At 39.8% G+C, this 12,071-nt stretch overlaps 1 protein-coding gene across 2 annotated transcripts; it reads right to left on the minus strand.

Moving 5' to 3' along the window:
• Positions 1-3,886: 3,886 nt before the first annotated feature.
• LOC145915433 (ceramide glucosyltransferase-like) lies at positions 3,887-10,930 on the minus strand. Of its 2 annotated transcripts, XM_083002729.1 has the most exons (9): positions 10,803-10,930; positions 10,533-10,671; positions 10,362-10,464; positions 9,915-10,129; positions 9,673-9,854; positions 9,462-9,548; positions 6,219-6,408; positions 5,885-5,920; positions 3,887-5,336 (listed from the first exon to the last, which is right to left on the minus strand). In XM_083002729.1, the coding sequence occupies exons 1-9, from the start codon at positions 10,910-10,912 to the stop codon at positions 5,166-5,168; spliced, it is 1,233 nt and encodes a 410-aa protein (XP_082858855.1). In that variant the 5' UTR covers positions 10,913-10,930; the 3' UTR covers positions 3,887-5,165. The 2 variants fall into 2 exon arrangements, with proteins under 2 accessions (XP_082858855.1, XP_082858856.1); XM_083002730.1 differs by lacking the exon at positions 5,885-5,920.
• Positions 10,931-12,071: the final 1,141 nt, after the last annotated feature.

Raw genomic sequence — 12,071 nt, forward strand, 5'->3', positions numbered from 1 at the left:
GAAGCTGTACACTGCTTGGAAAGAAGGAAGTTAATTTCACAGCATCGATACGGATTTAGAAGTAAACATTCCACGTCACTTGCCATTTACGATATTCACGAGAAGCTGTTAGACGGTTACTTACATGCTCCATTTTTTAGATCTGTCAAAGGCATTCGACACCGTAAACAACGATAAGTTGTTGGAAAAGTTAGAGCGCCTGCATGGAATTAGGGTAAATACCCTACACTTAATCCGTAGTTACCTTGTAGGTAGAAGTCAATGCACTAGAATAGGAAATTCTGTGTCAGATATTAAACCCATAACATGCGGTTGTCCACAGGGTTCGCCATTAGCTCCTTTACTTTTTTTATTGTACATGAATGACCTCCCGCAAGTACTTTCACAATTAAATTGTTTGCTGACGACACGGTTCTTTCAATGGCCTCCCTATCACTTATTGACTTACAATCCCGTGTTAACGAACAACTCACAAATGTTGACAAATGGTTAAGGCACAATTGACTTTCCTCAACATTCGGAAAACAAAGTTCCTGTTGTTTTCCCCTTCCACCTCAAGCACTGGCGATTTCACCATCACCATCGGACATGAAAAACGTTTGGCGATCAGATAATATAAAGTACCTCGGTGTATATATTGATGACAAACTAACCTGGACAACTCACATTCATTATTTGGAAAAGAAATTGTCACAAGCATGTGGCACTTTTTTTCAGTTGCAAAATTATCTTGACGTTAAAACGTTGAGAAATGTTTACTATTCATTTGTATATTCTCATATTCAGTACGCTATTGGTGCTTGGGGTGGAGGATCGGCACTCTCACTAAAAAAACTTAACACTATTCACAATAACATACTCCGTTCCGTAACTTTTAGTTCCTTTCAAACCCACGTCACCCCAATATATGAGAAATTAGATGACATAAAAATAAGAGACATTTTAAACTGGAATTGGCCAAAGCAATGCACGATTTCCATACCGGCCTCCTACAACTCCTTATTTGCGTTAGTAAACACAGTGCACGATCATTACACAAGAAATGCATCACAAAACAACTTATTTCACCGAAGGGTTAACACCACCTTCGGCTTACGTATGCTAAAATATAGGGGCCCACAGATATGGGAGGAAGTAAACCCTACCATTGGATCGCTCTCCTGTCTATCATTAAAAAAAAAATCCGCCCATCTTTCACATCTCAATACCAACACCCGATTTCTTCCACCCTGTTCGTTTATTGCGTTTTTCTTGTCCTATTTTTTCTGGTGCTTTCTTGTGTTTTTATTTATACTCTGTACACTGTACACTCTGCGCCTAAATGGACAATTTACTGCCGTAGGATACGTTGTCGTTTCAGACCTAAGAGCGCTGCACACCAACATCACAACGTGCGATTGATCATCAGCAAGACCTACGATAACTCAACAAGCGCAACTTCCATACGATCCCGACCATCTTCAACCAAAACTACCACGATTGGACTGTCCTCGGGACGTTAAGGTCTGTCGATGTGGATTAAAGGAAACGTTCTGAGAACCGAGTTGGCGTTTGCGTTTCGATGGGTTTTGCTTTTTGCAGCACGGCCGGGTGGTCACCATGCAACCTGTCGCAACCCGTCACCTCCCAATAGTGATGTTTACAGTTCCAAATTATCCGGCCCGGCCAGATCCGGATAGTTATCAATGAAATTAACTATCCGGATAATTTGGATCCGGCAGTTTGTTAACACCGATTCGTGTATTTCATCGGTATGGCAAAAATGTTAGATTGTCAAACAGAGTGCTACGTTAAGGTTAGCTTATCATGAATGGAACAAATAAACGTGGGCATTTATTAACATGGTATAACACGTCACGAAAAACCTTGAGAACAAATAACAGAAAAATCGGTCGGCGAGTATCACAGACTGGGTCCCAAAATCGAGTAATTTGCGAATTGTTTGTCCGTTTTTAGGGTACCCGGAACCGGCGCAAGACATCACTACCTCCCAGTGCGACTGGCTGCGATCCTACGACAGACGGTGAATATCAGTGAAGAAATCACCTTTACTGCCTACATGGGCGCCGGAATTTTGTTTCGCCAATATTGGACATGCGGGCAGTTGAGAAATATTTTATTACGCAATTGCAGAAACATTCAAGGAGTTTCTCCAGTTTCTATCACTTTGGATGCATAGAAATCATAGGCATCGCACAACAATAAATATAATGCTACATTAGCGATCTGATGTGTAAAACAAAGTGAAATGCGTTTACCTTTTCATGTTTTCCAAACGTTTACAAGTGTTTCGTTTTGTAGTCTATTCGTCGTGGTCTCTGACAATAGTTACTACGTACATTGCAAGATGACGTAATGATTTATTTGCTGTGTGTCGTAACGATGGTCCATTCCATCTTTTATTGTTATCACATTTCACTACAGTTTTGTCACAAAGCGACGTTTCAAGGGATATTTCAGTGGTTTGGCAAAATATACATAAATGAGTCCTTTTAAAATTTGCCTGCAAAATACACACTCAGACTAGAAGGAAATGGGTACTGGATTCAATTAATTCAAAGGAAATGCTGTGTTGGACGTTTAAATTGTTTTGTATGTATTTTTCAAACACGTGTTTTTCATGACCCCCCTCGATATTCATCAACTGAAACGGCACAGATAAAGGTTTCTCACCATTGCGTTTACCCATTTACTTGTATACACTGACCCAGCAAAAGGTCTTTCTCAAACCTTTTTGTTCTGCGAAATTTGTATGCGAATGCGATCCCATGATGGGAAGCATATACTATAAATTGATAAAATTCAACCAATAAAGACCCTGTCATAAATACAGGATTTCGCTCCCCTAAAATTGTGTTTGGGAAGCCCATTTAGTATCGTGACCCACACTTTGAAAAGCCCTGATCTTACTTAACGCTACCATTTTTCCTAGTCCAGAGGAGCGCTGACACAGCAATATAATTACAAAAAATGGTAAAGAGTAAGTATTCAATATGGTGACTTAAACAGTAGGCTACATGTATTTAGGAATTTGAAATCACAATTATTATTGACAATAACATGTGATATAGAAAATTATGCAGCTTTTAATCTTAGTGATCGTATTGTAACTCCTGTACTTTCATTTACGATTCAATTTTGTTTCAGGTTAAATCAGTCACCTTTGGTTTGAAACATAATAATTTTTCGGTAGATGGCGACCAAGAGCGATTTTTCCGCTAAAACTTCATGTTGTAACCTTTGCCTCGTCCCTCTTTTACCTCAAGTGATCTAACGTTTTTGATGACTTTGCAAACGTCGTGTATGACACTTCCTACGTTTGCAAAGGTTTTATATCGCACAGTTGTCACAACCTACTTAATTACGGCCAAGTTCAGAATCTTGGCTCATATTGGTTGAGCAGGAAGAGAGTTTGCAATCAGATAACTATCAAGATTGACAGATTTCGACAGACAAATTCTGCTGAAAAGACACATTTTGGCGGAATAAACTGTTGACGGGGAGGTTACCTTCGTGGCGTGCTTCAACCACTAAGAGGAAGTTGTCACAACAAACGATCAATCAAACATTGTGTCGCCAAAAAAATACGCGATAAGTACATGGCTCTTTGCCAAAGTTTCTTTTCATGGTAACTCCCGAAACTTTTCAACCACGTGAAAATTCATTTCTAATATTGCAGAACCTTTTTGCTGCACCAGTGTTTATTACTTTTTTCACCTTGATAACAACAAGCCAGCACTTTTATCTCTTGAGATTCTGAATCTCTGACAACGGCTTTTGGTCTTGAAGGCAAAATATACCCAAACCTTAGGAGCTCGCGACCAACAATAGACTTCTGTCTGCAACGTTTAAAACTATTCGGACGAAATATGCCTTGGATCAGTGGATTTGTTTTATTAAATAGACTTTTTGCAGAAATTCTTTTAGTAAAGTAGCAAAACGGAGCTGGCAGATGCCGAAGCACAGAACTCCGCAAGACCTTAAGGTCGCTGCTAAATCGAAGTAAAGGAAATGAAACGAACAAAAATGGTGCAGGTACACGGGGACAACGGTGAGAAGTATATATGACGCGTTATTAATTACAAACAGGCGGGAATAGTTCGTACAACAACCGAATATTGGTAAAAAGACAAAATATTAATGTCGGAGAATAAATGCGTTTGTCGTACGATGCGGAACACAACTGTATGGTTTGGGATTCAACGTCCCGATATGATCGCTGCAAACGCGTTATGTTCAACCAAGGCACAATAAAAAAATTCGCTGCACGGCGACCTGCCAATGCGTTACTGTATAACGTCGCCTTTAAGACACAGAAGGAAGCCTGGGGTTTGTTGAAAACATGGAACTCAAGACAAGTTTGGAACGTGTCGAAAAATGCCACTGGCGGACAACGTTTATAGTTCAGGTGCGCATTTTCCACAGGAACCAGGACAGCTTTCAAAGGTATAGGCATGTACCACGTCAAACGCCTGTGCAAATTTTAGTGTAGATGCTCTTTTGGAAGATACTAGCAATAACAAAACACAAAGTGGGTTCGGATGGTAATGACATCTCTACACGGGTTAATTCAACCTGACATACAAACGTTACAGAAACCTTTTTGTAAATGAACAGGCGTGGATTGCCTGTTAGTAAAATGATGACGAGGCTTCTTGTTTAACATAATCGCGTAAACAACACGACCCTGGAATTCTGTTGCTGGCTGACAAATAGGAATGAATGCATAAGGAGGTTTGAACATAGCATAATATTGCAGCCTATTAGGGGAACAGGAAACGCGGGTCAGGGAAATGAAGTGGATGCCACAGAGCGCTGGCCGTCGAAAGTTTGTGCAAAACGTTACGTCATTCGGCTTTGTTTCGTGTTGTCGCCGTCAAAAGATTCTTCCGGCATTTTGATGCGTTGCGAAGTTTCGTCAAAAGCGACTGCGCTCTGTGCGTGGAACCTTGTGGTGAGTTGGTACTCCCCGCTAGTGTGCGCGGCAAAAACAAAAACGGTTCTGGCGCAATAAATAATACAGCGGTGCGACAATATACATGCACGCGGTACCTCGTGGCGAAGAACGAACAAACGGTAAATACAAAGATATACATTCACATTTCTGCACTTGGCGCGAGTGGGTGACGTCGGTAAAATTTAAAACGACAGCCACATGCTAGCTGTTATACGTCCAAAACTTCTTCGGCCTTGCCGCCGCACCGAAGTCGGTACTTTCCCGTTCTCCAGCTAATGGTTGGGTCCCAAAGAGCTGAGAGAATGATGTAGGGTGTGAGGGTCTCACGCACAAACCAGGCCACCAGAAAATCGCATTTGCTCATCTGCAGGTGTCCGTTCTGTAGGAATAAAGGCAAGGTGCATGTTGAAAGAAACGCTGCCTTCGTGAACGGAAGAACGGGTATAAAGAAAAGGCATATTTGAACGTTGAAGCATATTTACAATATGTTTGCCAATTTCGTTCATGTTGTTTAAGCTCCGATCCGATTTGAAAAATAATATGCACCGCTTTCCCGTGTTTTCACCAAATGATATTTACTACAATTCAATTCAAGAGTAAAAAACGAACGACTTTAAACTATTCCGGTTTCTTATGCTTTTAACCACAAGCAAAAAGAATAAAAACACTGTGGTGAAGCAGTTAGCACAACAAATGGAACTCGAGCAAACCCAAATAAAAACCAAGCCGATGAAAATCAAAGATTTCTTGGAGCAGATAAGCGGTCAGAACATGCCGACGGCAATCCAACCAATATTTAAAAGCATGCCATTGCCGCATTACATTTTGTGCTACACGCTTAATATGAAACATAATACAACATATGAGGCAGCTTCTATTGTCAAATAAAAGCTAAATTAAACACAATGGGTTCTAGAGAATACGAACCTGAAAAAAACGAGCAGATACACTCGGCCCCATCAACTGCACACAACGCAAAAAAACAGCCGTTGGGTCGAACAACTTGTACGTAAATCGTGCAGGAATTTAAACGTTATAGAGCGCCAGTGGCAATACAAGAACTTCTATTTTCGAAATCGTTACATGTCCCATTACAGGTGTCGCTAAGTGCGTTTTTATCATTCATCAAACAATTTTTGCAAATATAAACACTTTGCCCATAGTAAAGACACTAAGTGGACCATGGCAATATCTGACGAGTCCCAGCACAATAGCAAACCAATTTCAAGCAACCAACCATATGTAAAACTTTGGGACCTACCTCCAGCTGGCGGAAGAGGATGTAATCAAGCACAAACCACACCAGAACGTGGTACAGGAATACAACCAACATATTCCAGCGGAAAAAGTGGAGGCAGGACCATGAGAATACGAGTCCCGAGAGGAAGCACTCTGAGAATGGTTCCAGCATCACAGCCAGTGGCACCATGGCAACACGCAGTTTAGTCCATCTGTGAGCAACAATTAAAATTTTAATGTGAAACACAAATTTTACACATTTAGAGTTTCTTAATCTTGACAGAAACAAGAAAGCAAATATTATTGGATGTTGGACAAGTGTTTTCTTCTTCCAGTGCCAAAGCTCAGACAATCAGGAACAGGAAACAAATGCAATGTACCACAACATATAATACACAATCTAAAATAATCTTAAAAGGATCATTTTTTGCAGGACAGTGAAACCAATAATAGGGATAACCGGAAAGAAATGTGATTTACCTCAAATGATTCTACATTTTACAGATCTTTCAACATGACGATGAAAAGACATGCAATTTAACCTTGTTTAGAATCAAAACAAGTCTAAAACACCTTGAAAATGCCTAAACATAAGAACACTGAGTCACAAATCAATCTTAGAAACAAGGACAGTATGACAACCCTGTTTATTAGTAACTGTCATTTTAATGCATTGGCTACTGTAGTTAATAAACGACTTTGGGGTGTATGTCTGTGTGGTATGATGCTACCAATAAATCACATTTTTGTTAATGTTTATCAAAATGTCCCAAGGAGTAATTTTTCTAGTATTCTTTCCGGTCAGTAGCCCACAATAAACCTATTGCCGTTTCCAGTACAGATTTGCCACCGTATGGTAGGTGGAGACAACGCGTAATGGATGAGTACTATTTTCGAGTATACAAGAAACCGTACCAAGCTGACGATAGTTGGTTCCAGGCTGTACGCCTTCTCCAAAAACGAGGTGAGCGCGCAATATGTGGGCAAACAAACCGACTGAACCCGTAATTGCAAACAGCGTCGTAACTGCGCAATTCAGACCGTGATGTGGGGCGGGCATAAAAGCTTTTAAAACCAATCCGATAACGAATTGTTGTTAATGTTTAACGGCCATACGCGGCTGTTCTTTTGCGGAAGTTACATTCTGGGGCCCCGATATTGAATGGAACTTTAAACTTGTGCGTGTGGGCGCTGGTATGTACTTAGTGAGTAATATTAGAATGATCCAAAGAGAAAGGTTCAGGTCCAACGCGTGACTTCGCGCCGAAGCCAACACGCGCTAGTCACGCACCCGGGTCACATGATACTTAAATGTGACGTTACGTCATACCTCGGCCGTAAATGTACTGGAGTAGAATGAACATGTCGAGTGGACATATGACGTAACAGAGTTCGATTTTACCATAACACTTAAGTGGTCGCATCTCAGTTGCAGTAATGGACGCGAAAAGAGTCAAATTGGTACGGTTAAAGGTCAACATTGATTGTGCAACGAAACCATTCTGTGCTTGAAGCCACAATGGACAACGAACAGCTGTAAAATGTTGCGCTTTATGGCCATAAATGCTCCTCGCAAATCCTTCCCGGATGCGACATATAGTAATAGTATTCGATGCAGAAGCCAAGCATTGATGCAGATCGCCAGGTGCCACTTGCAAACTTAAAGCAGCCTCGGCAGCCCCGGAGGCGTTTCGCTAATACCAGCCTATTAATATCCGTTCATTAAATGCGCTTTTGATGGGAATGCCGTGATGACACAAATATAACAAGCGTTATCTGCGATTGAAATGCAGTAATTCAAATACTTTGAGAGTAATGTGTACACTGCTCGTATTGTTCCGGCATATTTGTATTTACGCGAAAGACTTGTAAAAAGGTCTGCCCTAATCGGACGTGAACTTAAACAGATACGAAAGACTGTGAGCAAGCGTAAGGCGTGCCCTCTAACCAACTTTCAGAGCTCAACGCAACAACAGTTTTTTTCTAAGTAGATATGCATGAAACTGGCATACTTGGTGAATTATGCAGTTAAAATAGTGATTGGAAAAAAACTCGATAAAGTTCCTCAGTCGGTTGAGCGTCAAAGGGCAGCTTCCAGGAAGGAATGCGACTACTTCCTACTTAAACCGTAGGTACCTAATCCTGCAGCCATTCAAGCATTTAGCTATTGGAGGTTACGAGTGTGGGCGCATAACATAGCTTTTTCCGCTTCTGTATACTGTATATTATGCTTATGTAGGTGTTTGTGGTACATCACCTACGCTGCTTACAGCTTTTGGAAAATCCACACTAGCTTATCATTAAACGTAATCGCTCCACGCTGGCTTTGATTCTCGGCGACAGAAGTAAGTAAACCAGCCAAGCAAAATGAACATGTGATGTGGATTTGTGACAAATTTAATTGATCATTTTTTGGGGCAACATGATCGCTATACCCAGAAAGATGGGCTTGAACGTTTTTTCAGGCTTGGCGATATCACGGTTATGAGATATTGTCGTGCAATGTAAACGTGCGTTTGCTTTGGGAGGCTCAACAAGCAATTTGCCATATAGATACACCGGGACAATTGGATGAAAGCCGAACACGTAGTGTTGTCCTATTTGCGCCACACAGCTAAATAGACGTAGTGTTGAATCATATGTTGGATCATTTGGTATAGAAAACTGCACAAAATCATAAATTCCATCTCACTTTGTCAGGAGTCAGGAATTTCACGCCCGAAAGGACATACATGTTCTGAAACGTTACGCAGGGTGCACTTTTTAGAAACCATGGCATGAAACGCGCAAGTGTGGCCACATGTAGGGTCAGAATTACAACAAGACAAAAGGACACCGATCATATTGCACGATTCTCCTACGTGTGGCACCGAATAAACAAAACAATCAAAAGTGCTACCATGACTACGCAGCCGTACGGCAAATAAACAACAATGACACACAAGAAGGCCGCTTTGTTGTCACCCTTACTAGCCGGGCGATCAAAACGGCAACGCTTCATCGCGTAAAGTGCGTCCATTCACATATACTAAAGTTGGCCTTACTTCTACTCCCAAGCGCCGTGAGTTAAAGGGCCATGAGAACGTGCGCTTTAGCTAGGACTATCAGTGCCAGTTGCCTGCAATGACACCACTAGCTCATGAATAACTGATACGACTTGCTGGGCCCCAGAGATACCCGCTTATGTAATCTCGTTGGCACACAGTCACGACAAACATACTATTAGGCATACAACTGGCATAGTCGATGTTCTTTGAAGGCTTACCTTATCATTCTCTGCACAAAGTTGCCGATGCCATAGTTGCCAGAGTTCTGCAGCGCGGGGTAGGAAGCCAATGTCATCTTATAACCACTGGAAAAATATACATAATGTTTACGAACTTAGGCACTTTTATTCCATGCAAACTTTGTGATGTCTCGCAATATTCAAAAAACTTAAGTTTAAATGCAGTAGTTTCACTTAGAAATCAACTTACTTGTCCGCTAAAAGCTTTGCCATGAAATAATCCTCTGCAATATATTGTGACAGCTTCCCAAGGCCCCCTGTGCATTTGTCAAAGTAATCCTTTCGCAGTAATGTTGACATACCAGTCATGCAAATAACGCCAATTAAATGTGCACTGATGTAGACTCTAGTGTGTTGTGTTCCAAAGTATATCTTAAAAAAATAGATTTACTTAAAGCTTGACGAAACCGAGAAGTTAGTGTGCAAAGTTACCTTTTCAACAGTGCTTGAAAAGCCTTTTCTATTGGATGTGTATGGTACAGCATGCACAAGGGCAACTTTATCGGTCATTTTTGAAACCATGTCACGCAACGTCAAAGGCAATACCCTTACTCCTGAGTCGCATATCCAGAACAAGTTGTACTTCATTACTTCATATCCAGGCATCAGATTGTTAATTTTTGGATTAGCCCCAACCCTTTTACCACCTACAGTAAAAGTAATGATACTCAAAGTTTAGTTAACTGGTAGTATAACATAATATTATGTTGCTGTTGCTGACATATTATATTTTAACAATGTGTTCTTCAGGCACAAATAAACGCAAGCGTTGGTGAACAAAAGTTGGAAAAAAGTGGCAGATATTATCTCAGTACAATATAATATTTAGATTACAAATCTAGTTGGTCACATTTAATTAGTAATTTAAAATGTGTCTACCTGACACAATTCTCGCATCGATATTTGGGTGCTTTTTTATCAGTCGCCTTACGACTTCATTTGCCGGGTCGTCATCGTCTTGTATGCAGAACAAAATTTCATACTAAATTTTGAAACGGTAACTATTAGTTAAAATCAAAAGGTCTGTGACAAGGTAGTAAATACACTTACTTGTGGATAATCTATTTCAAAAAATGTTTCTAGGTTATCCTCTAAGTTGGGATCCACACCTTTCAGAGGCTTTAAAAGGGAAACTCCTTCTATCTCAGCCTTCATAAGATCGGGTGGCTTTTTGTTCATATAAAGTTTTCTGCAAACAGTGAATCATGATATGAAGACTTGGACTTCAAACATATATGTGCCTGAAGTATGCAAGGTAAATATAAGTTATGGTACAAAAAATTTAGAAATGGTGCAAATAAAATTGTGAATAATACTTACGAATAAATAATGGAACAAAAGTGCATGGTGAGAAGAGCTATTTCCAAACCAATTCCGAAGGCTGCCAGACCTTCAGTCAGGTAGACAAGAGAAATCCACCACCACGACATTATTGAGAAAGTTATAAAGCTCTTTAACAAAGAAAACAAAGGTTAGAATAATCTTGACATGAGAAACACCTACTCTATGTTCAGTTCTGAAACTTTATTAGAGTAAATAATCATCTACGGAAACACTTACGCCTCCAACACTAAACAAAACTCATAACTAGGTCTTTTGAATGTGATAAACTTTTCTGGATGGATAACTAACAACCATATATCTTACGTATACAACAGTTCATGGACCACACAAAATAAAAACCAAATTACCAGCAAAACTTAAACTTTACGACAAGGCTGTCAGTTCAAAAAGTACACGAACATGCCACATATGACATACAGACAGCTTTAATAGCAAACAGAAGTGGTGTGAATGACATAATTGTAAACTTTTATGGTTGCAAAGAGGTGTCACTAAACAAGGCTCTCAGACACAGTCATGCAAGCTTAATAATTAACCATATGATGGTATATAAAAGTGATATGTAACTTATTGCAGTTCTGCTATATTTTTGTTATTTCACAATTAAGAAAAAAATTTCACATGTATGTTCAATTAATACGAAAAATGGCTTAATAATATTTTCTGTAAATTGTGTAAAAGTAAATAGTTTATTTTCACAAAACTTAATCACACAACCACACTTTTAACATTTTGTTGCAGCTATAAAAACTTTATTTCAAAATTACTTGCTGGTTAATATTTATTAAACTTGTCACATATTTCGGAAATTACACTTTTTAGATATAACAATCTCTTGCAAAGTGCTCTTGGCTCCAGCAAGAAACACATTAAATAAATGAAAAATATTCTTAATAGCCAATTGATACACGTAATAATCGTAATAAATAATTCCCTTTAAACACAGATTTATTTATTTTTTAATTAGAACGGGATTGACTGTTAACCTTCCATATGTTACAGAACTTTCAGCTTGCATGTTAAGAGAGTCCCAAGGGTGTCGTAAAACGTATTGTTTGTAGACTTGTAGTATAACCTCCCAGCAGCCACAGTCAACATTCACCTTTTCTCAAATGTCACAAATGCTAAAGGTGCTAAAGGAAGTCCAACCTTCTATGCCAAAGCTGCAACTAGGCAACGAAGTACAATAACCCAACGCAAGTACAACCGTCCTTCCTCCACAGCCCAAAGCGAACCGGCAGTATT

This window comes from Ascidia mentula, chromosome 1, assembly GCF_947561715.1.
Source record: "Ascidia mentula chromosome 1, kaAscMent1.1, whole genome shotgun sequence".
NCBI lineage: Eukaryota > Metazoa > Chordata > Ascidiacea > Phlebobranchia > Ascidiidae > Ascidia > Ascidia mentula.

What these genes read in the sequence shown, in the direction of transcription:
- LOC145915433 (XM_083002729.1), bottom strand. Translation starts at nt 10,912, where the DNA reads ATGTCGTGGTGGTGGATTTCTCTTGTCTACCTGACTGAAGGTCTGGCA. An exon ending in TTGAAATAGATTATCCACAA is followed by an intron (nt 10,465 to 10,532) that starts GTAAGTGTATTT and finishes TTCAAAATTTAG; the next exon opens with TATGAAATTTTGTTCTGCAT. An exon ending in TTTCAAGCACTGTTGAAAAG is followed by an intron (nt 9,855 to 9,914) that starts GTAACTTTGCAC and finishes TATTTTTTTAAG; the next exon opens with ATATACTTTGGAACACAACA.